Below are 27,989 nucleotides of genomic sequence, written 5' to 3' on the forward strand. Positions count from 1 at the left end.
TTTTGTTGTTTGTTTGTTTTTCTGAAATTCTGCCGAGTGGATTAAAGTAACAGGTTTCGTACTTCCACCGCTTCTGCACCTAAGTGCACGCAGGCTCGCTCGCTAGTGCGGAGCCGGGTTCGTGCTCACTGCCTGACCCTCCCCAAGGTGCTGCTTGCGAGGAAACCCGGGTGGGCACACCCGCAAGAGCTCAGTACAGAAACCTGCAGCACAGCCCTGAGAGCGAACCCGCTGCTTCCACAAGTTTTACTGTACACGGGAGCACTGCTTGCCCTGAAACCCTCCATCCTTCCCACCGGCACAGGCCGTGGATCGGCCACAGCACCGCAGGGCTGGAGGACACGGGGTCGGCAAAGCGCGCTGCCAGCGCCTCCCACTCCGGCAGCGACCAGCGCGGCGGGGGCCTAGCGCTCCTCGCAGCATTCGTCCCTTGCGGGGCGGCTCCGTCCTCCCGAGCGTGCCGACCGCAGCCCCCTCGGCTTTCCACCAGCCCCGGCGGAAAGCTCGCGACTGTCCCTCACACACGCTGCCGCCGCAGTGACGCGCGCGGGTCGCGCCGGCGCCCCCTGCCTGCGCCCGCCCGCCCGCTCGGCGCTGCCGGGGCCGCTGCGGAGCCTCCGCCGAGGGAGCCGGGGGAGTCACCGCCGCCGCCACCGCCACCGCCTGGGTGAGCTCGGGGTGCCCCGGGCGCTCGGCGGAAAGCCGAGGCCAGGCATGGGCCTAATCTTCGCCAAGCTGTGGAGCCTCTTCGGTAGCCAAGGTGGGCGCGCGGGCCCGAACCGGCGGCGGGGCGGGCGGCGAGCGGAGCCCGCGGGGCTGCGGGGGCCGCGGGCAGCCGTGGGGGCTCGGGGCCGGCTCCGCTCGCCGGGCTTCCCCTGAAGGCCCGCCCAGCCAAAAGTTGGGCTTTGCTTTGTGCGGCGCCGCGAGCGCTGGTCCCGCGGCGCCTCATGCTCGGGGTCGCTTTGTCTGAGCTGCCGCGGTGGTCCCTCCTCTCCCCTCCTCTCCCCTCCTCCCTCGGCTTTCCACCAGCCCCGGCGGAAAGCTCGCGACTGTCCCTCAGACACGCTGCCGCCGCCGTGACGCCGCAGTGACGCGCGCGGGTCGCGGGGGCGGGGCCGTGCGGCCGTTGGCGTGCCGCGGTGGTCCCTCCTCTCCCCTCCTCTCCCCTCCTCCCCGGCCGCCGCTGCCCTGAGCCCCGCGGGCGGTGCGCGCCCGGCGTCCGCGGCGGCCGGCACTGCTGAGGCTGCGGCGGACCATGACGGTCCCTCTTGGCTTCGCCGATCCTCCTTTCTAAGTCGGGGTCTGTTATTAAAATCGTGTCGTTTTAGTCTTTAATTAAAAGGAAAAGAAGGACGCCAAACATGTAAGGGCTTTCGAGGTACAGATCTGTTTGTGTTTTGGCAAAGATGTTAGTTAAATACAGTTAGTGACCCAAGGAAATCAGTTCTCCAGCCAAAAATAAAAAGGTCGTAAGGGGATAGTATCGCTTTCCATGCTCTCCTGCCCAGTTCATCCACCCCTGCAATCACAGCTCATGTTCTAATCCAGAGCTCAAAATTTGGGTCTGCCACCACCTTTACTTCAGATGGTTATCATAAAAGTAGAAAGTTATGGTTTATCTGTTAATTTATTTGTTTTAATGATTTTGGTTTACCTAGCCAGTTTTGTTTAGAAAATTAAGTAGTTAATAGTAACATTTTGCCTGCTCCAAGCTCAGGGCCTCAAGGAAAAACAATATAAAGAATAAAATTAATTGTTCTCTCATCAGGTTTCCAAATGTGTCCCTCATTTCCACTTTAAAGTTATTGAAAATGCAGATAAGCTGGTTTTTTTGTACAATGCTCTGTTGCGAGTTTTTGGAGGCAGATACACCTGGTGTACTTTAATAGTTTTCTGCCTGTGATTGCACATAACCCAGTCTAATTCTGTACATACCAAAGCCTCAGTGTGTGTGCACATTGACATCTGTATATCAAACTGTCTTTCATGGGATGGAATTGGGATCCAGTCCCAGATAATTTCTTTTTCTCATGCATACACCATCCTACCACATCATTCCTGAAGTCTTCTAACAATCTTCTGAATTTGTTGCTAATTTCTTGTTTTTTCTCCTATCCTCCAGAAGAATACTAAGTACCCTTTTTTTGTTTTCATCAAGTAGTGCAATCTGCAACTCTTTTCTTCCATGAAGTATTCCAAAGACTCCAAAGAGATCTATAAGCAGGGAACTGATCAGCAGATAACTGGTAGTATTTAGTATTTGCCTCTATGGCAAATAGTGTAGATTATGATGTCAGTATTTATCTTCAGGAAAACACATTGTCCTGGTTATTGTATATTATTTCCTGGAAGAAAAGTTATTCTTCATTGTGAGTGACCCTGGCTGGATGCCAGATGCCCACCAAAGCAGCTCTGTGACTCCCCTCCTCAGCTGGAGGGGGGCGGAGAAAACACAGCAAAAAGGCTTCTGGACTGAGATAGGAAAGGGAGAGATCACTCACCAGTTCCCATCATGGGCAAAACAGACCCAGTTTGTGAAATTAATATAATTCATAGCCAATCAAACGAAAACAGGTTAATGAGAAATATAACCAGGTCTTCTGAACATCTGCTCCCCACTCCTCCCTCTTTTTTTCCCAGGATTAGCTTTATTTATTTTTGGTTCTCTACCACCTTCCTGCAGGAGGGAATAGGGAATGGGGGCTATGGTCAGTTCATCACATACTGTTTCTGCCACGTTCTTTTTTATGGAGAGGACTGCATCACCTGTTCCAGTGTGGGATCTCTCCCATGGGAGACAGTCCTCCATGGACTTCTCCAGTGTGTATTCTTCCCAAGGTCTGCAGTTCTACACTCATGTTCCAGCACGAGTCCATTTCACGAGGCGCAGTCCTCAGGGACGGGCCATTCCAGCGTGGATCCCCCACAAGATCACAAACCTGCCAGCAGACCTGGTCCAGAGTGAACTTCTCTCCACAGGTTGTTGCCAGGAGCCTGCTCCAACATGAATGTCCAGTGGGGTCAGAGCTGCCTTTGGGATCTACCTGCTCTAGCATGGTGTCCTTCATGGGATGCAGGTGGATCTCTGTTCCCCCATGGACCTCTGGCTGCAGGGGCACAGCTGCCTCACCATGGGCTGTGGGTGCATCCCTGTCACTTGCAGCACCTCCTCCCCCTCCTCCTGCACCAACCTTGGAGTCAGCAGAGTTGTTTCTCTCACAGATTCTCACTCCTCTGTTCTCTGTCTGTAATTTCACCTGGTCAGTTACTTTTTCTCATGTTAAAAATGTTGTCCCAGAGGCATTGCACCTCTTACTGATGGCCTTGGCTGGCACTGGCTGTATACACATAGGAGAAGTTTCTAGGAGCTTCTCAGAAAACACTGTGTAGCCCTCTCCACTATCAAAATCTCACGTTGCAAACCTAATGCATTCATATATTTAAATGGTTAATGAAATATTAGTCTCACAGTTAAACAGATGAGATAATACTGTGAAATATTTACTCTTTGGCATTTATCCCAATAAGAGACTTAGGGTGTGTCCTGATCCTGGTTTAGTGCTGGATTTATCTTTTGTTTCATTTTTGCTTTGTTTTGGGTTGTTTTTGGGTTTGTTTTACCTCCTCTTCTTGTGTAACCACAGAAGCGAAAGTGACTTTCTTTTCATGGCCAAAACTGAAATTTCATTCTAGAAAGTTTGCTTCAAACATAAATTTCTGATCTAATGGGAAATTACTCTCCAACAACACAACTGTGTTTTCTAATATCATTACTCATAATAAAGCATAGTAATTTCTGAGTTGATTTTGGTTGCTCTTCTAGTTACATCAAATCTTGATAGTTCCGTGGAGAATTCACAGGCTGTCCTGTGGTGTTGCTTTATTGAGCAGACTAGCCCACACTGATTTTGGCTGTATGTAGGGAATATTCCAAAGATGCAGATAGGGTCTGCTGTGTGCAGATCATGGTATCAGTTCTCATGGCTGGTGCGAGTTGTGTGATAACCTGCAGCACTTGGCAAAAGGAAGGGTGAAACTAAGGAAAGATTTGAAAGTTCCATCTATGTTCTGTCGAGTAGAGCACAGGGGATGAGGTGTGTCTTAAGTCTTTCAGCTCTCAATGTATATTGTCTCATAATCAAGTAGTAATTGAATGATGTGAACTGAAATAGAGATATTTTTACTCATAAAAGAAACAGTTGGCTTTAAAATAGACTTTTGTCATTTTTCTAGGTGACTTTCTAATTGCTTCATGATAATTTTTCCTTTTCTTTGAAATTGACAAAAAACATTACTCAAGTATTGTTTTATTTAAAATATCATTCTTAGCAGCCTTTTAAAGTCTAGATGCTAAATTGCATAAGTTTAGTTGAATTTACTTTTATTAGTAACTTACTTCAGAAGTTTTAAAAAATCAGACTCCAAAAATGACCCACTGAAGCTATGATTCAGTAGTCAGGTGGCACATTCTTCTAAGCAACATGTAGTAGTGTGGATAGATGGTGGAGCCAATAAGTTAGTGCCTGTGTTAATGCATGTCTGAGTAAAACTTGCTTGACTTATCATTCCATCAATATTACCAAGATAGCTCTTAATTAAACTGTGGGTTAAAAATAGAAGTGAATGTCAGCAACCCTGATAAAGATAAATGACTGTTATCAAAACCTTACATTTTTTATGTGGTGTATAGAGTTCTTTGAGAAGCTCACAAATCTAGGGTTTACTTATTTTTGGAATGGTAATTATTCAGCATCTATACAGGTTGCTCTGAATAATTGCTACAGTTATTAAAAAGTTGTTTTAAGAAAAGTAATGGTAAGCTCTAATTGAAGATGATTGAACTTCTGTAACTCCAGTTTATTTCACTAGGCCTTACTGGCAGTTCCCAGTCAGGTTAGGAGAGACCATTATCTAAAAAACCAAATGGTTTTTGGTTCCTCTGACTACTAACAGTTATTGACAGCTTCTCTACTTCCTTGTAATCAAATCTGGGGGTACAAAATGTGTTTTAGCAGTTATTTTGTGCTTAAGAGAAGACTCTAAATTAGCTGTTAGTGTGCAGAATGAGTCTTTGTATTGAAACCTCTTTGACCTCCAGAATAATGCTATTCCTCCTGCCTTCTTTCTAGCAAACTGCATTCTGTCTTCAACTCTGAGGCCTCCAAAGTACCAGATGAGCATTTTGTTTCACAGCTTGAAAGCTGTTGGTACTCTCAGTAGTCATTTCTTCCAAATATGTTAGAAGTCTTGTCATTGAAGTATTTAGATTTTTTTTATTTTTATCTTTTGCAAAGTAGAGAAAAAGGCATGTTGGGAGAATAAAATCTTCAGTTTTGGACCCTTTTCTCACAGAGAAATATTGATGAGTAAGGAAGAAAAGAGTCTATTATGTCTTTCTTCTAACATCTGGCAGAAGATAATCTTGACTGTCCTGTGGTTTTGTAATACTAAACTGCCACAGATTTTTTTTAACAGTATTATATATCAATTTTTTTTAAACTGTATGCTAGAAAGGGTTGATGAAACCAAGAAACCCTTGTATTCTTTAAGGAGTAGTTTAATCCTGTCTTTTCTATTTTTCCCCTGCGTAATATGCCTACTTCTACTTTCCCCATCTTCCCTCCCTCTTTCTACGTGATTTATAAAGACTCTTCTGCTCTCTCAACTTTGTTAAGGATTTTCTTCTTCTTTTGCCAAGAACATGGTGGACTGGGAGGATATTAATGAATACAACCTAAACTGACTTTTAATACCAGTCAGTGAAAGGGAGAAACTTGGGTTAGTCTGTAAGTACAGAACACAAATAAATCACTAGCTATGATTTACCCAGTAACTGTCCTTCCTCCTAAATGTGGCATCTGTCTTCTCTTAGTTACTCTTGTAAACAAGTAGCTGTCATGCTAAAATTCTGTTCTATCTTAGTTTGGTAGTTTTTAAGCTCACATGTTTTTCCTCTAATGCACATCTATGTGTGAATTCTTTGTTTTCATCAAACTAGACAGAAATTCAACTTTTGAATATGTTTGTAAGTGAAGAGTTTCCATTACTATAGTTCTGGAATCTGCTACTTGTGTGAAATACCCATGATTTCATCTTAGTATTTTAATGCCAAGATCACTATTAATTAACACTTGGGTGACTGTTTATTGTTTGTGGTTATTCAATCACTGTATGAACCACCATTTGACTATGAAGTAACACAGATAAGCTGTGCCTTTTTTTCCCAGTTAGTGTTGGACCATTCACACTTCAGTGGCTTTCAAAAGCAGCCATCTCAATGGAGGTTTTTTCTTCATCATTTAGTGTGATGTTGTATCATCCAACACTCCAACCATTCATGCCTAATATGATGTGTTCTGATAAGAAGATGAGAGAGCAGTGTAATGCCTGACTGGAATTTCTTTTCTTTCTTGAAAATAACTTAAACAGAATGCTGCAATAGTAGAATCATCTTCCTGGCAATAGTTAACAATATGTTTGGTTTGAAAAAAACAGGAGGGTATTTCTGTATTTGGACCTTTGAAAGCTCTTTAAATTTAACTATATTTGAAGAAGAGGTGGACAGTCAAGCTACTAGGCATGATTTATTAGCCTTGAAAGTAGAGAGGATTTCATACTATTTATGTATTGGAAAAGGTTATTAATTACTGATGCTGCTGTTAGTGGGGCTAAAAGTACTCCCACATTTACAGTCAGGAAATGTTCTTTTCTTAGGATGTGTTGGCAGGATGCAGTCATAGGAGAACTGCCACAGGGAAATACATTTTATCCTCTGTTATGACCCTATTCCATAGCAAAACTTACAGAAGTTCCAAACAAGAAAATATTTTATTACAGTAATATTCAATATAAAAAGACCTAGGTTACTATATATAAATAGATTCTTAACCAAAATGCTTCAGTTTTTCCTTAAACCACCCACTTTTGGGGTAAAAAACATCAATTTGATACTTATGATAGATCCTCTGATCTAGTAACTTGTTTGATCCTGTAGATCAAGTGTGGTATTTTGTAGGAAATCTTTAAACTGTGAACCACGTTTTGCTTTGAAATAAGTGCCCTAGAATTGTAAATATTATCTCTTTAAAAGTGAGCTTGTTCACAGAGTTTTTAGATATCCATTTGCAAATTTTTCACTCTCAAGTGGTTTGCTTATTTTTGTCAGTAATTGGATCACTGCTGAGGCTACACACATGCAGCAAAAGAGCCACCATTCTAAGTGGTTGTAATACTGGATTTGAAATTCTGAGGGATTATTTACAGAGAAGCATATAAATTTTGGAGGATTTTTTTACTGATTTTGTTTGTTTGGTTGATTTCTGTTTTGTCTCTCCTGTGCCTGGATACAAACAGTATTGCAGCAATTGCGAGATCACTGTTTTGTATGTTGGACTTTACAGCAGGTTGGGGCATGGGTTCTTTCCTTTCTGCTCAGCACTGATGGGGCCTCACCTGCACTACCATGTCCAGTTCTGGGCTCCTCAGTGCAAGAGAGTCATGGAGAGTCATCCTGGGGAGAGACCAGTGATGGGCTGCAAGGGTGATGAGGGACTGGAGCATCTCACATGTGAGAAAAGGAGGTGCAAAGAAGGAGAGCCAGGCTTGTCTTAGTGGTGCCCAGTGACAGGACTGGGCTACTGCACAAACTGAAATGCACAAGTTCCCTCTGAACATCAGGAAACACTTTTTCACTGTGAGGATGACTGAGCAATACCCAGGCTGTCCAAGGAGGCTGTGGAGTTTCCATCTTGGATATATTAAAAACCCATGTGGACATGGTCCTAGGCCACTGGCTCCGTGGGCCTGGTTCAGCAAAGAGGTTCGACCAGATCACCTCCAGAGGTGTCTTCCAGCCTTGACCATTCTATCATTCTGTGACTTTTCAGTTTAGAAGTTGCAAAAGCAGAATCTGTGGCCTATTCAAAATACAGTTTCCTCTTAGATTCTATGGTGTGAATAATGATGGTACCTTAACAAATGGTTATTATTGATCCTTGAATGTTAGGGTAATATCTTTTGCAGTCTTTGGATATTTTGTAGTGTTCTTAGCATGATACACTGCTATGGATTATATTTTTTCACTGTACTTCTCTTTCTGAAACTAGATGTTGTAGATGAAGTAATCATTAGTAACCATACCTTTATTAGGTTTCCAGTGCTGACTTTTCCTGAGACTGGAGTCTCAAGAGAAGATGAGGCTTTGTTTGCCTTTTTTTCCTCTCCTGAAGTCACCACTAATCTGTATAAGGTATTGATATAAAAGAAACAAGTGGTTGCTTTCTTCAGTAAGGGAGAGTGAGAATTATAATTATTGCTGTTTCCATGGATTTATTTTTGTCTTTTTTTTTTCTTTTTTTGTATTTGCAGAGCACAAAGTAATCATAGTGGGACTTGACAATGCTGGCAAGACTACTATTCTTTACCAGTTGTAAGTATATGAACTAATTGTTTTTCTGTTTGCATTTTATTACTTGTCACTGTTTAATCTTTGAAAATTCAGCTTTGTAACCTGATGTAATCTCTAGGGCTCTAGATCACACTTTGTACATTAATGGTATGAGTTGTTCTAAACAGAATGAATGTTTAAAGGATAAGTGAAGGAACTGCTCTGCTTTAAAACTGAACTGTAAATTGAACAACAAATTTGTACATCCAAGCACAAAGTGAACTGCAGTTTTTTTTTTCCCATGAAAGCCTGTCTGAATTTGTATGCATAGAAATAATCCTGTTTCCAGTAACTGCAGAAAAGAACACAATTTTTAAATTAATAGAAATTCTAGCCACCCTGCAAAAAATCCAAAAATGTTTCCAAATGTTTCTCAATTCCAGTGTCTAATACTGTGATAGAGAATTCCTGAAAATAATATTTCAGCTTTCCCAGGTCCTACCTTACTAATTTTCAATAGCATCATTGCACCCAAATCTTGGCAGCATTACAAGAATATCCATAATAAATTCAAGAGTGTTGTCAGGACCATAATTACTATTGTAATTGTGGAAAAGGAGGAGAGTATAGATAAATTAATGTCCTTATATTTGGATATCAAAGCAACACAGTATGCTTTCCAGAAATACTTCCTATTCCTGAAGATTTTGGGCAAGCTTAAAGGTGGAACTGGGCAATTTTCAGCAATGTAACCAAACAGTCCTTTGGGATTTAATATCTAGTTACTAAGTAGAGTGCTTTGATAAAATTATATTCTGATTTATATTTTGCATAGTTTAGTGGTTTTTATATTTGGAATCTTTAGAATGGCAGCTTCTGCTTTAAAACAAGTGCATTTTAAGTGTCTATTAATGTCCTTTAGAAAGGCAGTCCTATAACATTTAACCATTTGTTATATCTTTTATGTGCTTTTTTTCCTTGCTGATTTCTTTAAGCATGAATACAGTCACTGCTTTCTAAAGTTCAAATGTTAATGTCCTTTAGAAAGACAGTCCTATAACATTTAACCATTTGTTATGCCTTTTATGTGCTTTTTTTCCTTGCTTTAAGAAATTTCTTTAAGCATGTATTCATGCTTAAAGAAATCTAAGGATTTCTTTAAGCATGAATACAGTCACTGCTTTCTAAAGTTCAAATGTATAGCTTTTTTAAAATATGCCTGATTTTTTAAAATATTTTTTGTCAGTTATACATATTTACTTTTTCTACAAAAAATTGTTATAACTGAACTCTAACAAGCCTTGTGGATTTTGCTGACTGGTCTTTTTGGTGTGATATTGTTTCCTTTAGCTTAATGAATGAAGTGGTTCATACTTCTCCAACCATAGGAAGCAATGTAGAAGAAATAGTGGTGAAAAACACTCATTTCTTAATGTGGGATATTGGAGGACAAGAATCATTACGGTCATCGTGGAATACCTATTATTCAAACACAGAGGTATGAGAAGATGCTTTGAAATCTGCAAGTTGAATTAAGTTTGTTTGAAATGATATTTATTTATTAGGAATATTTGTAGACTTTTGTAGAGATTGTAGTTGTATTGTTTTTGCATTCTAATGAGGGAGACTAAGGTATCTCTGGTATGCAGCCATTTTTCTGGTAATATTTGAAGCATTTTTTCTGTGTACTTTACTGTAGAGTTATTTGATCTGTGCTATAAACTGTGAAGTTAGACTTTCTCTAGGCAATCAAATGATAATGAAATGCATTTTAGATCAGTTTTTTTGCTTGCTTTTTTAAGTAGATTAAAAAGAAAATTTTGAAATGTAACTTGCAAATTTTGTGATGATTTGCAGTGGTCAACTGGACTTCTGTACATCCAGTCTGAAATGGTTTTAAAATAATGATAATTAGGAGGAAATGAGGTATGAAGGAATAAGGAATAAAGGAATGGAACTTTTTTTAAGCCTAGGCAGCAGTATTTAAACAGCTCATCAGCTCATAGCTTTTAACCAGAGGAGGAAGGAAAGTCTTGCTGTGCACTACTCGTCAGGTACTGGCAGAGCTGCTGTTGCTGGAAAGGTTGGAGAAGAATTCAGCAGCAGTTGACTTGTGGGGTTTGGTTTTTATGACATTCTTTTTGAGGCAAAGAGTTTATCAATACAAAATGCACATATAATCACTGAGGATTCTCTTTGAGATATCTGCACTGATGTAAAATATTCTAGACTTCATTTCTTACCATTTTTACTAAAAGCAGAGCCCTCTTGTAGATATTACTCCTTATATAAGTATTCCATCCTCTTGTAAAATTAGGTTTTTTATCTCTTCTTTTTTCTGTATCTTTTCCTGTGCTGTTGAAGAGAGATGAGATCTGTGATCTGCCCTAGATCTACTGTAAGCCTGAAAATGACATCTCAACCTTCATCTCTAGTATTTTAGACTAATTTTTTATTTTATGTGGAAAAGTGCAGCTACATCTAAGAAATGCATGAAGTTAAAGAGACTTCTACCAGCATTATCTGGTGTAGAGCAAGAAGTTCTTGGCATTTATCCCTTGAGTATCTTTGATTTTGGAATTTGGAGAGATGCATATATTATTTTTCTGATACTTTTGGGATGTTCTTTGTATTCTGTCTAGCAAGTGTTTGAATCCAGTGCCTTGTAGTACTTGGATAGAACTTTCCCTTTACTTAGAAGCTTTGTCTGCTGGGAGCAGTTGAGGAAGAAAAGAGATCTGTTTACTATGCTAATCCTAGCCTCCCCATATGAATAATTCTATTACTGTTCCACCTCATCTGCTAGGCATCTCCAAGTCACAGCAGCATTAAATTGACTCAGGTTCTCATACTTTGTGGTCATTTTCAATGGCTAATGAATCCCTTTAATTTTATAAGGCAAAGTGATTTGGAGAATATGTTGGAGAATTACAACATTAATTTCTGATTCTCCTTTTTTGCTACTCTCTTTTCTTTTGTCACTTTCTCTTTTCTAGTGTCCTCTAAAAGTGTCTGTCTCTTCTGTAGATAGACTTGTGGTAGTGGTATCTTGAAATTGTGCTTTCTGTAATTTGTAGTTTTTGTTTACATATTGTACTATTGGTGTTTTTCCCTAGTTCATCATTCTGGTTGTTGACAGCATTGACAGAGAGCGACTTTCTATTACAAAAGAAGAACTTTATAGAATGCTGGCTCATGAGGTATGGTGGGGAGTTGGGATAACAGTTTTTTTAAGAGCAGTTAAATAACATTTCATGTTTCCTATGTTAACAAAAATAATACCATCAGGAAAAAATTTGAGAATAAGTGTGCATTCATGTTGATCACATTTTAAAATCATGTAAGTTATAAATAAGGAGAAGAATTATTATGAAGCACTCTTCAAATAGGACTTGCTTGATTGTAATCAAATCGGTCTTTACTTTGCAAATGTTGGACTTGTAAAATATGTTATGCTTCATATTAATGTAACTGGGTATTGTCCTTTACCACTGACTAGTTAAATGTTAGTGGCTAAAATGTTTCATTTTAGAGAAATGGAATTGCCTACTTTTTTTGTTTGTTCTAATCCTGTTCCTTAAAATTAAGGAGTATATATCATACTATGGGAAAATTAATTTCAGTTCATTTTCCTTCAGAATTATTTGTTTGTATTTTTATTATATGTTGTCCTGGGGACTGCTCAGCTTTAGGTCAACTCACTCAAACATCCTAAATTAACTTGTATATTTGCTTAGGTAAAATATGCTAAAACCTTTTGTGATCACTCTGAAGCTGAATTGATATTGTTTTAAATCTAAATATTCTCCTTCATTTTTGAAAGGAAAGGATTTAGTACAGTAAAAGCAATCCTGTTGGGTTAATTTCTCTGAGAGATTTGTTGTCACATAAAGTTTTGATTTGCATTTTAATATTAATTGTAGTTTGGGTCTAGTAGTAAGGAGTACATTTCCACAAAAAGGTGGAAAAATTACTTCTTGTGCTGAAGTTTTCCCATATAGTTTTTTGGTTTCCAGTCTCAAACTCTTAAGAAATTGTGATCTATCATATCTTGAAATCAGTTGGTAGGCCTAGACTAAGCTACTTGTAGGCTTGAATTTTCAGCTGTAGATCATAAAGCTTTGTTGTTTTCAGGGTTTTTTTCCCTTGGTGGAAAAATAGTCTCAAAATTTAACATACACTGAAATGCATTGAACACTTTTAGTTGCAACTGTCAGCTTCCCGAGTATTAGATTTGTTTACCCTTCTGCTCTTTTAAAGCCATACATTCTTGTCTGTTTGGAACACTAAATTCCACACTGAAACAAAACTATTTTAATTAGTTATTAAAGTTGATGCAGCATTAAAACTCCCTTTTTTGAGCATTAGAGTTAAACTTCTAGTAATTCAGAAAGCTTTCTTAAATTATTACTGCTTTAATCAATACAGAACTTCTTTACTAAAGTTGAAGGAATTTCAAGGGACGGATATCTAGCAGGCTTTTCCATTTGAATATTTATTGTAGCACTAGCAATGTTTAACCAGACATAATTCTGCTGGCTGAGTGGTTTGGGGCATTATAAAGTGTATTTCGACGAGACTTTAATTAGTTATGTATGAACATGTGGTCAACACCAAGAGGATCCTCATATAATACTTTGCAATTTGATTCTCTGTGGTGGTGAGCACTTTTGAATAAATTATTTTTGCAGTCTTACTGTAACAAATACTTAGTGTAGTAGGACGGTTAAAACTCCGTGCTCCAGTGTAATTGTTGATTAGCTTGGATACAGTTCTTTTAACAAATGAAGTTAGCACAGTAGCCTTTTAGTTCTGTATAGTAACTGTAGGAGTACTCTGAATCGTTTCTAGGATTTACGGAAGGCTGCGGTTCTGATCTTCGCGAACAAGCAGGACATGAAAGGCTGCATGACGGCTGCCGAGATATCTGCCTACCTCACCCTCAGCTCCATAAAGGATCACCCGTGGCACATTCAGTCCTGCTGTGCTTTGACAGGAGAGGGGTAAGTGCTATGAGAATTCCTGGTAAATGAGAATTCTGATTTAGAAGCCTGCTGACACCAAAGTGGATTTTCCGAAAGTTCATATATTCTGGACTTTGCTGCCAGAGGGACATTTTGAATTTTTCTTCTTTGTAATTGAATCTTGTGGGTTTTTCATAGCTCAAACTTCAAATTCATATGAAAGTCTTTGACTTCTTGTTGAAAACCCCAAACCAAAAACCAAACACCACCTCTCCACCTAAGTATGTAGCTGTTCACATAGGTGTCTACTCTCTCTGTGGTACTTTCTTGCTCTGGTATGTCTTTCTATATTTAAAGAAATAATCTAGTTCTTTTCTGTTCTAAGCTGGGAGGCTGAGGTGTTCAGGTTTTTTTGGTTGGTTGGCTTTTTTGATTAGCATTGAAACCTAGTTTTTGATGAAAAGTTACATAGATCTGTCATAAAACAAATTTCATACTAATATTAAACTTTGTTTATATCTGACTAATGTAGCTATTTTTGAAATTTGTATACCTTATGCTAACAATTACTAACATGGAATGCTGGGCTAGCCTTACATCCTTAGTCTGTAAAATATAAAATAAAATTTGGATATCTTTTAACAAGTTGGATAATGTCTTGCTTGTATGGTGTGAAGTGTACTGATTTTTCATCTTGATTTTTAAAGCCGTCTGGTAATGTGTGATATTTAGGGTTTTTTTGAGCTGTGTTGTACAACCTTTATAATACTGTGGTCTTGTGACATTAAAAATAGTGAATCCAGTTGAGTATTTGGGAAGGAAGAGCATCTACCTCACTTTCTAGCATGAAGTATTGTCTAATGTCATGGAGATGTCTTGTAGAGTGAATGGTGGCATTAACTTCCTTAGGGTGGAATGTGTTAATGAGAACAAAGTGGGGTTTTTTTTAATGGGGTAGATGTATTATTTAGTTCTAATAGTTAACTACTTTCCTTCTACCAGTTTTGCTAAAGTCACTTTTGAGTAACAGAAGCATGCTCAAAAGTGACTTATGGACTAACTAAGATCTTCAACCAAGTTGACATTTGAAGGAAAATAAAAATTAATAAATATGAGGTTTACTTTAGAAGCAGTGGTCATCCTAGGCTGCTTCTTTCATATTTTAAAACAAAAAGCAATGAATATTTAGAATACTCTAAACTATGATAGCAGTGAGATAAACTTAGAAAAAAACATCCCCAGAGTTAGATAGCTGAGCTGAGTCTTCTCTGGGAAGATCTGACAATCGCGGGGATCAACATGATGTGAGTGAAGCTAGCATTCATTCTTGGATAGCTAAACACTGGTTTACTGTAAAAAGGTAAAGGCTCAAAGGGGTATAAATTAGGTAACTAGGTCCCTAGAAAATCAAAGGAAAGTCTGTCTTCTAAAATGGAAGATTTTTAAATGGAGATGCAAATTGAGTTAGGAAGCATATTAGATCCCATGCAGTCTTAGTATTCAGTATAAACACACTTTTAATTTTGTAATGTAATTTTGATGTGCTGTCTTTTCATGAAACAATTCAGTTTGAATAATCTGCCCTGTATCTTTTAATATTAGTATGTAAAGGTCTAGCTTTCTGTAGAGCAAGAAAAAACTTTTTTCTTTTCATGTACTTGTCAGTAAGCATTTAAGGATAGTGTCTTTTAGGTTTACAAGGGAAAAAAATTAAGTACTGCCAAGATTCAATAAAATAGAACGCTTGGCCATTTTCATGAGGCTAAAGCCTAAGCAGACTTAGTACACTGGTTGCTCTCTTCAGCTTTCAATCCCATTTCCTGTTGATTTAATTTATTTTAAGTAGCTGTTTTTGCACATAAAAACAAGTAGAAAATACCTTCAAGATTCTGGAATAGAACTCATGCCAAGTATAACATCTCTTATCTTTCAGATTATGCCAAGGCTTGGAGTGGATGACCTCCCGTATTGGAGTGAGATAGCTTTTTTTTTTTTTGCCTTTTTTTTTCTTTTTTTTTTTGTTATTCCTCCAAAAGAAGAGACTTCTATTTATCCTGTGAACATGTACATTTTTCTGTACTTTTGGCTGCTGAGGCAGTGATCAATGTTTAATTTATATCAGCCAACCTCCAAGCTGTGCTTGAATCAAGCGCAGTTGAACTGAAACACAAAAGTATTTTCTTAACTTTTTTTAATACACTAATCTTCAACTGGATGAACATATGTGAATCTGTTTTTAAACATTGAAATTCCTCTGAATATGAATTCTAACTTTTTCAATGATAGCTTTTTAAAATCTGTTTTGTCATTGTCAATATTTCATATTTCCTCTTTCTAAATAGTTGTATAACTTACTAACATAAATGAGCACATTTTATTTAATAATTAAAAGTAGCATTTAGGTTAACTTTACTCTGCCATAGCTTTAACCTCAAAGGATAACCATATCTCCAGCTGGACTTCCTGGAATATTAGTAGAATTCTAGTCAGCATGAGAATGAATAGTTATGAATGCAAATTTTTAAGTGCTTAATGAACTAGTTATAGTTAATATTATGGTGGCTTTTAATCTCATATACAATGGAACTTCTGCCTTAAAAGAAAACTGTTTCAGTCTCAGTTTCTCTGGTATGTAGTTCTAGGACATTCTTATATTCTTCTACTTGAAGGTACATCTCTGTACAGTGCATAAAAATATTATTACCAAGTGCTGGTGTAGTCATTTAGAACTTGAATACCTTTTCAAAGACGAATGAGTAATTAAATTTGGAATTACAGCAGCCAGTGTTATGTGTAGACTTGGTGTATTTTGTTAAAATTTTAAATTCTGTATACATGAGCCTTTCTCACCTTTTAGTGAGAGTGCTGTTTTCTAAATGAATACAAAATCAAAAGGGAAGCCAGATCTATAAACAAAACAAAACCATGGTGCTGTATCTGTAGACTTCAGAGTGAAGCTAATCTTGACATTTATTTATCTACTATCATACATGTTTTCAGATTCTGTTACAGAGAAATTATTTTGCCTTCATTTTTGGTTTTGGTCTTATTTGCACAAGCAGAGAACTTTTGACATTGTTTGAGTTAGGTTCCTTCACCTGAAATTTGAAAAACAGATGGTGAAAGAGTGGACTCAGTAACTGTTAATTCAATTGGAGTGGAATTAAGTTAAATCTAAAGATAATCTAAAGATATGGAGTTAGTTGTGAACATTAAGCATCAAATAAACCTAACCACCAGTCCCCCAAAAACCCCCACATGAGGACTGAAAAAAAACAACAAATGAAAATGGATAGTGGATACCCAATTCCTAGCAAAGTGCCAGCAGCAGTCAGGTACCCAGCCTATCTAAACGCTTGGCAGGTTTTTCAGAAGCACTGTTCTGCACTTCTGCATGCCTAAAAGCCACATGGAGTTTGGTTACCTGAACTGTTTTGCAAACTGACTGTAGGCCTTTCATGACAAATGTTTTTGTTTAATCTTGTTTTGAAAATTTAAGCACACTGAGTTTTCTTTAATAAAATTTTAAGCTTTGTAAATTTCAATTTGCTTCCATTTTATTTAAATAAAATTTAATGAAATTTTAAAAGTATCAGCAAACATGTTGTCGTAAGTGTTGGAAAGACTTTGAATACATGTGGAAACAGTGATTAGTTGAATGAAGTTGTGTATTATTGCCAGTTGGAAAAAGTCACATTTAGGACTACATTGAGTGTCAAGTCAAAATGTTCAGAAAATAATTAAAGTCAGTGAAAAATAGTGTATAAAGAAAAAAGATGAATGCGAGGCAAGGTTAAAATCCGATATTAAAGCTGCTTGCTGTGATGTTTATCTGTTTTAATGTGTGGAAATAAGATTTGTTTTGCTCTTAGGGAAGCAAATTATAAAGGCAAAAAATAAAATGACAGTATGAATGATGTTTCTTGTTTGGTGACTTAAAAATAAACCTGAAAATGAATCTAGATTGCAAACTGAATTTATATCATTCAGAAGGTAGTCCTGAATACTTACAAAGAGTAGTAGCTGGACATATTGCCCTTTGGTTGTGGGTTTTTTTTTAAAGGTATGATTTTGTATTTAATGCTTTCTAGCTAAAACCATTTGTAAATATATAGTTTGATTACTAAATCCAGTCTTACCTGAGATAATACATAAAACTATGATTAGGAGGAAATATACATAAATATGTAAGACTGGTAATACATAAAACTATGATTAGGAGGAAATGTCGGGTTGTATACATAAGAGTAGCAGAATAATGGATGTTTTCTTTTGATTTCTTAGCACTCAAGACCTTAGAGTATCTTTACAGAATAAAGCATTCCTAACAAATGCTGTGATTTTTATCACCTAACAACTTTATTTTCTGCAACAGTTTTCCATTGATAATACTGGTTTGTTCACAGCACTATTGCTGTGATATTTTTTTTACTGTTACTATTTTTTGGGGAAAAATGCCTTGGTATGGAATTTTGGTGGGCCTATTTTTAATAACTTTGGAACCTGTTAAACTAAAGATGTTTTGATCATAATATTTTTAAGTGTTACCATAGAATAAATACTCTGTCTTTGCTTTGCCAAATAATGCATTATGTTTGCTAATTTGAATGTAGTAAATATCTTGCAGTAGTTTTGCACTTAAAAGTATTCTGTGTTTAATATGCTGTTCACAAACAACAGTGTTACTCACCTTAAGTTCAAGAAATTATGGTGTCCTATGCACATTTATGTTGTACTGCTGTAAATTGGTTGGCACATGGCTTTTTATTTGTTTATGTTTTTTTACTTTTTGTCTAGGTGGCAAAGAGATTCAGTATACCCAAAGCAGGGATTCTTTCCAGCTCTTTAAATACACTGCACTCAGTAAGGTGAAGAGGACTCGGGCACAGCTGCTCAAAATATTTGTCATCAAAATAAAATTGAGTTGTTCTGTGAAGTTGGATGGGGTTTTTGTTTGTGAGTACTCTGGTGAGGAGGTATTGCAGCAGTGTAGCCTTGTCACCTTCATTTCATCTCCAGTCTGTTCACTGGGGCAGAATGGGTGCCTACATCATGTGCAGCTGTAGCCAGTTCACAGAACATCTTGGCTGGACACCTGCTTCCTTTCATCTCAGAGAAGTTCCCGCTTTGATCCTAAAGATCACATCATTTCAGCCATGGGAAGTGTGGGTCTTTGTTTGTTTTAGTGAAGGGTGTTTGTTTTAGTGGACTGTTCCCTTTCTCAGCAAGAATAAAACAAATCCAAACAAAAGACTGGAAAAAAAACTTGTATGGATCTCTTGTGTGTACATTTGACTATGCTTAGCATTTAGCTGAGTTTGCTCTTTCCTTTTGTAGAGTCTGCCTTGTGAAAGGGCCTAGAAGGCAACAGTGAGGAGAGCAGGATGAGAAAAACCTGGCCATGATGCCAGTGCTAGCAGTAGAAACTGGCATCTTGGAACAACCTTCAGCTTCTACAATTACCTCGATGATCTTTCAACATTGACTGATTCTATATTTTGCTTCCTAGGGGATAGTGGTCTAGCAAAGCTGCACACTGTCCACAATGTGTGTGCCCCCTGCAGTCAGGAGAGGCAGCTTTATGCTAGGTTTGTTTCTTGCTAGGTGTGCTACTCTTCAGTTCAGTTGATTTCTCTTTTGCTGGGTAGTGATATGCATTTCATACAGAAAGTTTTCCTGGGTGTAACTGAAGACATTGTTCCAGTTGCACACCAGTTGTGTCCCCTAGATGGCAGGAAAGGATCAGTTTAACAGTGCCTTACCTGCTTTAGCTTGTGTTCTAAGGCATCTATCTGAAAGACTTCTAAAATGCCTCAGTAAATGAAGAGGCTGTGTACCACTACCTGAACCGTGGGGAACATGCCTATATGAAATGGAGACAGCATAAGGGAGAGAAAGCTTGAATCACATCTTTGGTGGGAAGAAAGCTTACAGTGAGTTTTTAAAAAAATTGAAGCTGTTCTATAGCTTGAAGGCATTTTGTCTTAATTCTTTATGGTTAGAATTATATTCCAAACCTTCTGTTGTTGCTGCAACTGAGAATGCAGACAACAGGAATTAATGCAATTCCTGGCATATTTAATTGTAATAATAACTTCTGTCTGTTGTCCATGACACACTTAATTGTTTTTGAACTTTGGTTGGTGACAGTTGCTCCTGTAATGCTCTGTTGCACTGCTGCTCCTCAGAAATTGCAGGGATCTGGGATATTTGAACTGTCACCTTGCAGTGTATTTAGCTATGATGATGATTTGTTGTGTTTACTATATACTACTGCATATGAAGGCTAAATTCAAATAAAATAGTAGTTCTGTTGCAAGATTTAGATTATTTTTAGTGTAAGTAGTTCTCAAAATAGCAACCAATGCTGTGGGCAGTACCACCAGCAGGCTTTAATTGTCCATGCTGTTTCTTGTGCAGTGATAAAATGTATCAGATCTCTCATATTTGTGTATTTCTCTTTATGCAGTGTTTTAAAAAGTTATTATAACTACAACTATTCACAAGAGTATTGCCTAATAGTTAGCACTTCATTGTTATGTCTATATTGAAAGTTACTGCTGGCCAATCTTTATTACCGGTGGAAATGGCTTGTATGGTCTCTAAAGGCTCATCCTCCATACTGAGCAAGAAAAGAAGTGGTGAAAAGTGTTGGGCCATCTCAGGAGGGAGTGAAGTATATAAGACCATAATTTCATGTCTTTTCTAAGCATATTCTGTATTGAAGCAATGAACAAGAACTTCATGAAACTCACTATCTGTTTTGGCAGCTCAACTTTTACAGCTAGAAGCAAAAGTTAACCTGTATGTACAAGATGTACCTAAGAGTTTAGTTGAAAAATCTTTGGACGTCTGGTGGGCCAGGTGATAGCAGTCATGACCTAGCTTAGCCATGCTCCAAGTCTGTAGGCTGAGATCCCATTCTGTCTCCGAAGTCACTCTGATAGATGTATTGGCACAGCATTCAGGATTTAAGCATATTTTCCAAGAAAGCTGACCTGGAGATGCCCACACCCTGAATGTGTGGGTACACCTTGTGTGTGGGTTGTCCAGCCCACAGAAGCCATCTCCAAAGCCAAAGCCCTACGCAGAGGCTTCTGTACTCTGCAGTGCATACGGTGCACTTGCTGCATCCACAAAGAATGAAGTGGATCTGCCTCCAGAGATCAATTTGGTCTCACCACACTCCTCTCCTGAAGTGACCATGAAGTCACTGGAAGCTGAAATGCAGTGTACCAAGATAAACCTCAGTGAAAGTATTAATTGAAATTTTCAGATGTAAATTTCAGATTCACTGACATTTTAGAATTAGTTTTATTAAAAAGTACTGTTGGTTGGGAAAATATCTACCGAGTTCTTTTAAAACATTTCAGAAAACCTTGTTTCAAAAATAGGGCTGCTAAGACTGATAGTGACTTAAAATTTTGGTAATTGGCTAAAACTGGTCATAATTTTTTAGAGTTTTAAGGAAAATATAACTCTCTTCTCAAGGAAAGTCTGGGGTTTGGCCCCTCATTTTTCAAGACTCCACTTTCAAAGCAGTGTTTTCACTGAATCATTTGAGTGCTTTTCATTTTTCCATTAGCTTCTTCCATATTCCTTTTGAGGTTTTATTCCATTCTGTAGACTAGTTCACCAATTTAGGCTTGGATCTTTGCTATTCTAATCTCATGTTGAAAAAAGGACTTTTTGATCAGCCTTGAAAGTTTGACAAGACATCGTCAACCACCACCAATACTCCACTGTCAGGAAAAACTTTAAAGGCATTTTTAAAAAATAGTGTTGCTAGATGTTGCTTGGTGTTGATTTCAGTTGAGTACACTACAATTAGAATCTGAAGAAGCCAATTGAAAGGTTAATGTTCAAACTTGTGGGAAAATATGAATGACTTGACTTTTGTTTTGAAAGATACAAATATATAGTTATATATAAATTTGTCATATTTAATGGAAATTGATGCACATACATACTGTAGTCTGACAAGTGAGTATTGAACAAGATCCCCATTGATCCTACAAATGCCTAAGCTCTCAGTTCTTAGTCTCTCCCATCCAACAGTTGCTTTGTATTTGGCACCTTTCAAAGATAAAATACAACCTCTTAAAATATTTTTCATTTGCTTTTTTATCAGTAAGTTGCAAGGTAGCAGCTACTTGATAGATTCCCCTCTCCCATCCAACAGTTGCTTTGGATTTGGCACCTTTCAAAGATAAATACAACCTCTTAAAATATTTTTCATTCGCTTTTTTATCAGTAAGTTGCAAGGTAGCAGCTACTTGATAGATTCCATTTTCAATTTAGTAGGAAATGTAATGTACTTCTGTTCTGGAGGAAAATTGGTAAGTAATTACTGTAGAATTAAATCCTTTTGCTTCTGTGAAAATAAACAATACAGGAAGTGTCTGGGGACTTGCAGTAGGATGCATAATCCAACAGTACTCATTCTTCTTATAGAACTATCTAATTAGGAGTTAATGAAAAAATATTGGACTGCTTGCAATTCCGTACACTGATTCTCTGCAAGTGTAGAAAGTTTCTTTTGCTTCTTTTGAATCTCTGCTTTGGCTTCTGTTTTTTGCTGCAGTGAAAATGGGATCTTGCATTAACACGAATTGTTTATATCTTGGTAATAAGCAATTAAGTTCAGTACCTTTGTAATTCAGTTGCTGGTTTGATTGTGTCTTCTGTGCAGTCAAGACTTTCTTCTAGACTCAGTATGGATTTACAATTTTTTGCCAAATTAAAAAAAAAGGGAAAAAGAAAATGAAAAAGATGTTAAGGAAAAAGAAAGTAAAGAGGGTTAACTACATATGAGTTGAAATAAAGATGGAGAAAAAGTACTTTTTTCTGAAGTCAAACCATGTGAATCTGTTTGCCTTCTGTTTCTTTTGTAGAAAAAAAGAGTTTTGAGGTTTTTACTTGTGCCAAACAAGTACTAAACAGAGGCATCATGTGTGAGCCATGGGCTTTATATTCCAAATATTCTCTTCTAGTTCTATTGATGAAGTGTCATCTGGGATTTCTCTGCACTGAATGCAAAATTTCTAAGATTCCTGGGCAGGAACCATAGTGGTGACAGTGTTATAAACCACAGCACATTTCTGTGCCCTGTTTTTACTCTGCCAGTGACACGATCCATCCTAAGGACGTGATTCGTGAAGGTTCTTTTTCACTGGTCTCAGGGTGCAAAAACTGACACAAGGGGATTTGCAGTAAAATCAAAATACATGTACTTTTATTGAATAGCCACAGCAAAGATGCGTTAGAGAGAAGGGGAATGGAGAAAAAGGAAAGAATACGGAAAAGAGAAAGAAGAGAGGGAGGGCAAGGAGTTGTATAGCTACCAAACGTGCAGATGACAAAGTCCCTCGAAGTCCGGTCGACGAAGAGGCCTGTTGTCTTCACGTCAGGGGAGATCTCCAAGGTATCAGTCAGCCCTAACCTTTTTTATAGTCCTTTTGAAATGGGGGAAGGGGACACAGTTCAAAATAGTCTATTGCGACAGGGTACAGAAAGTCCATCAGTAGTCCATCAGCAGCAGGCGTCGTCAGCAGCAGACGTCGTAGGCAAGAACCATTGTCTTTTTTCCCCGGTGATCTTGGCTTTCATGAGGATCGAGAGGCAAAAAATGAGGGAAGTTTCGGACAGACACAGCCAGGAATTCAGATTTAAACCAAAGACTCTCCCCACCAATTATGAGGTATAAAGACAATTTGTCCAGTACTCTTACAATGTAGGAAGTGAAAATTAGCTATTGATCCTATAATATACATAGCAATGCATTCAGGGTTATGGACAAAAATACTTTCAAGATTCATAAATATTTGATTGCTCTGAAACAGATGTCAGTGGCTTTGTTTTCAAAGGCTAGTACTAGAATTGGATAGAATTTTAATATTGCTAAAATTATGCTAAAATGCTTTTGGAACTTCAGGCAAAATAGATCTAAGTTGCGTAGTAAATCTAATTCATTTCAAAGGGACAGAGCAATAAAACCCCTGAAGCAGGCATTACCTGAAGGTAATTGACTGCATCTATGAGTTAAATGTTCCAAGGAAGACTGCTTTTAGCTGACAAGGTCAATTATCCCCTCACTGTGTCCTCTTTTGGTGGTACTGGCATTCCAAACACATCCAAAATTTAAAAAAAAAAAATTTGAGAGCAAAATAATGTGTCTTCAAATAAAAGTCTTACTAACTATTTTTAAAAACTTAGATATTAAAGAAATCAATGCACTGAAATATACTTACCCAATGGATAAGTGTACTTCACTTTCAAGTGTTTGTTATCTATCCATTGTCGCTTCTGGTAGGATGAAATCTGATAATGGAATTTTTGTGGTTTGTTTAAAAAACATGGACTGTGAAATGGCATTGTGTGCTAAATGGACTAGGTAAAAGCTTGTACCATCTTTGTATTTGAGCATCCCTGCAAGCTCTGTTTCATGGTGTAGAGGCAAGTTTTGTGGCCCAAAATAGGCAGTGCCAAATCACATAGGGAATTGGTAAAAGGTCAATGCAGTGGTTCAGATGCCAGTAGCAATAGTTCTTCCTTGGTTTTATTTCAGATGTCCCAAGTTCAGCTGGCACATCCCACACAATAAAACCTCACCTGCTCTCTGTGCCTAAGGAACTTGAAGTAGATGCTCTCTTGGGATGTTCCCTGGGGAACAGCCTCAAACTCTTCACATAGCTGTTTTGAGCTCCCCATTGAAGAAACACAGATCATGACAAATCTTTTACTCTGTGTGAGATATCTGTCCTCCCCTTTGGTAATGCTGTGTATAAATTGTACCTTTTCCCTTGTTTTAGTTTCCTGTTCATTTATTTCATTTTGTTTCCAACCAACGTCTTTGCTATAATAAAGCATTTGAATTTCATCTGTTTTGCTGCAGTTTTTCTCTCAAAAGTAACAATTACCATGTTCTGATAACACCAGATTGTTCATCTGTGTCCAATTTGAAGTTAACGTTCTGCCTTCTTTAAAATTGATAGCCCATTCACTTTGTGATGCTGTTTTGTTCATTCCTTTGAGTATGGTAATAATGGTGTTTCCAGTCCTGTTCATGCTCTTTATATTCTGCTAATGTTTGCATTTGCTTGGGAAATCGCATAGCCTCTTTATTATTTTATCTTTTAGTTATGTGCTTATTCTTATTTTGTGAATCTGCCATGTAATTTAATGTTCTATGCAGCTTTTTGTCTTGTTTTAACTCCAGTGCTAACCTCTGCAAGTCCTGCTTCTCTTTCTTGCCCTGGAATTTTGTCGTGTTTGCCATAGTATAGGTTGCTCTATACATCATAAACTTCATCTCTAGTGATACTTGAGTGGGAAGTGTATTATTTCCTTAAAGATTAATTTTTTCCCATACACCTTTATTTTTTTTATCAGATTCCTTCTAGATTAAGTTTAAACCCCACGTTTATCTTTTCAGTCTTTAGTTGGAGGTTCCTTCTACCTTCAATTACTCTTCCTAGTGTCTATTTAAAAGTGTGCTGAAGCTGTTTCAGAAACAGTTGATTGCAGCAGCAATGTCCTGTGGCTGTCTTCCTTTCTCTCTTGAACCTACTTCTAGTGGCCAGAAGTGGAAGTGATGCTTTAAATCTTTGTTGTCATTCACATTTTTGGAACATTTCAGCTGTTAACACATACTCAGAGTAGTTTTTTAGCTTCATGTGCCCTGATACTTTATCCAGAGATTCAAAAGGGGATGCTGACTGTCTTACAGTGTCCCTGAGTAGGAGGGTGGAACAATGCTCCATGTGTGGTGAAATGAGTAAAGGAAAAAGAGAAATGAAGGCTGAAAGGAGAAGGGAAGAGGCATCAGAGGTGGAAATGCCTTGAGTCTGCCCAGGAGAGCAAGCATCAAAGTCTGGATGAGTCAGAGCACACTGCCTGGTGGCAACTGGGAGCTGGAAGATATATTTGGAGCTCACTAATGTCAGTGCTTGACTGGAAGCAGGGCCAACTTAAAGCTTTGGGCCTTGTCCCATTGTCTTGGCCTGCACTTACTGGGACATTGAGCTTTCTCACATTGTCCTCTTAGCTGCAATCCCATCTCCGTGCCCATGGCATTGGTTTGAGCATTCACAAGACCACACTGAGAGTCAGGAACTTTATTTGACTAAAAATCAACCACTGAGTGGCTTCACAAGAAAATAATGTTGGTGTTAACAACATCCTCTCCTGGCTTTTCCTGAAGGAAGCAAGGTGATGAGATGTAGGAAAGAAGCAACCCCTTTGCAAACCAAAAATTGTCCCTTCTTCCTTCCCCCCACAATACACACACGTGGGAAACCTCTTGCACAAGTGAGAAGCTTCATCAATGTAAATTGTGCTTTGGATGGATGGGCAACATAATCACAAGCTACTGAATACTTTTTACTTCCCAAAACAACCCCCAAAATAAGATTCAAAAATGCTTAAGTACCTTTCTTGGCAATGTCTTAAATGTAGGCTTCAACCAAAAATGTGATAGGAAAACAAGTATCTGCTGTAATTTCTGAAAGCTCACTGAAAGTTACAGTTCAATTCAAATTCTGGATTTAAAGTGAAAAATATAGATAAAATATAAACCCTGGTGTTTAGTAACAAACAAAAGCCTCCCAAAACCTTTCTGTCACAGATCTTTCTCAGCTTTTCCATAGCCTAATATTAAGCTCAGTGACAGCCAAAGTATTTTCTGAGGTTTATTCTTTGGTATAGAAAACCTTTAATTTACCCTCTGGGATATCTGAACTTGCGATGGAGAGCTGTCACATTCACTCTGATTCTATGTGTCAATCTGCTAACTCTCATGCTGTTCAGTGCTTTATACTGTTTACAAATAAAGTGATTTCTGCTGCTCTGCATCAGGTTTCTGAAGCACATGCCATGATAATAGGACAATCAAATGTCATTGGGATGAAATTTTACCTGTACTACTTTGAGTTCAACAACCAGTTCACAGATCCTGTGTTTCTGTTATTTAAATCCTTAGGGTTTTTTTATCTCAACAAGAATACTGTAATCAAATGAAATCAGGGTGGGATTGGAGCTGGGCAAGTGTATAGTGAAAGGGGGAGCTTCAAGTGCAGTCTAGCTGTACAAGATGGTGTTTTATAAATAATGTGCAGAAATACAACTGGACACAGCTCTAATTTTTGTCCTGTTCTTTGTTTCTCTGAATATTTGGCTTTTTTTTCCTGTGGTTTCTTTGTTTCTCTCCTTCCCTTCCCAAGCTTCTAAGTGAAGCATCAATTTGGAAGACTTAGTTTCTTTTTCAAGATTTACACATTTCAGTGATGCAACAGATAAGCTTAATAAATTGGGCTGTCTCAATAGCATCAAGTGTTATAACTATAAATGGCATTATGAAATAACCAGTATTGTCTTTATATTCCATGCATTTTTCATGTGAATAGTTTCCTCAATATAAAATAGTGTTTAGTATCTTGACACCTGTGCAAATACAGAAAATATGTCTTAAATTCTTCCCACCTGCACCAATCCTAACTTCTGTTCTACCCCCACCATATACTGGATGAAGCCTAAAGGAGATGGACATGTGATGAAAAATGTATTTTTCTGAAGATTTAAACTAATTTTTTCACTAGTATTATTAAAAATTTTATTTGATCTTGTTTTTTTCCTCTAGAGAGTTCATTTTTAGCAACTATTTTATCCAATATTCCATACTATGTAATGACACCCAGCTTCATTGGTGTTTTAAAATTTAAAGTGTTAAAGGTGTTTGGTAAATGTAACTATATTTTAGTTCAGCTCATTTTTTCATCTCAACTTTCCTATCAAAACCATCAAAATATAGTGTCAACACCAATTATAAACTGCTTCCCTGAAAGCAGAGGTCTCTGTACTGTCATATAACAATTGGCCTCTTAGGTTGATTAGTTCAAACCATATTCTGTACGTAAATGTCTGGTATCAAATTATTGCAGTAAATAGATATTTTCATTTCAGATTTGTGAATTGTTATATTAATGAAAATACTAATATGATAAAAACCCCTCAAGTTTCTATTCTCATTCATGACTTCAAGATAAAAAATATCAATGCTTTTGAAGATAACCTTAGATGCATGTAATTATGACAGCAAAATGTGCTTTAAAATCAAGATTCAGCTTTGGTTTTATGAAAGTGTTAAAGAAAGAAACTTCTAATGAAGAGAGATTTAGATGCAATATGTGACTTCAGCTGCAAATTGGAAGCTGGCAAGATTTGGGATTGAGTATCTTGGAGGCAGTAAAAGTTAAAAGCTAGAAGAATAGCATATTAACTGCTACAAACCACAAGAATTACAGGTGTCAAGCATCACAAGTGTGAAACACTTCTGAAACATTCACACCATTGTAGAGCAAGGATTGCAAGAGAGGTTGGCATGCTGAGTCAGGTGCTCCTTCAGTTGTGAATAAATTCATCACTCAGCAGATACCCTGACAGATCTGCACTCGTGTAATGAGATTTCTGACAGAGCTTTCAGTTTAATCTGTGTGCATGTAATGTTTCAAATTACAATCTAATATTCTTCAATTCTGACAACCCTTCCACTGAAGTTGTAGATTCTTACGTGTCTTGCTGATCAGTGATCTTCCATGATCATCGGTGAATTACTTTGGCAGCTGATCGTCTTCTGTACTCTA

General features: G+C 37.8%; 1 protein-coding gene across 1 annotated transcript; it reads left to right on the plus strand.

Moving 5' to 3' along the window:
- Positions 1–566: 566 nt before the first annotated feature.
- On the plus strand, positions 567–18,336 carry ARL5B (ADP ribosylation factor like GTPase 5B). The gene is made up of 7 exons (XM_039711859.1): positions 567–760; positions 8,368–8,428; positions 9,737–9,884; positions 11,503–11,586; positions 13,238–13,389; positions 15,284–15,323; positions 18,148–18,336. The coding sequence occupies exons 1-7, from the start codon at positions 715–717 to the stop codon at positions 18,220–18,222; spliced, it is 606 nt and encodes a 201-aa protein (XP_039567793.1). The 5' UTR covers positions 567–714; the 3' UTR covers positions 18,223–18,336.
- The last annotated feature ends 9,653 nt before the right edge of the window (positions 18,337–27,989 follow it).

The sequence above is a fragment of the Passer montanus genome, unplaced genomic scaffold, assembly GCF_014805655.1.
Source record: "Passer montanus isolate IOZ18808 unplaced genomic scaffold, ASM1480565v1 scaffold10, whole genome shotgun sequence".
Taxonomy (NCBI): Eukaryota; Metazoa; Chordata; class Aves; order Passeriformes; family Passeridae; genus Passer; species Passer montanus.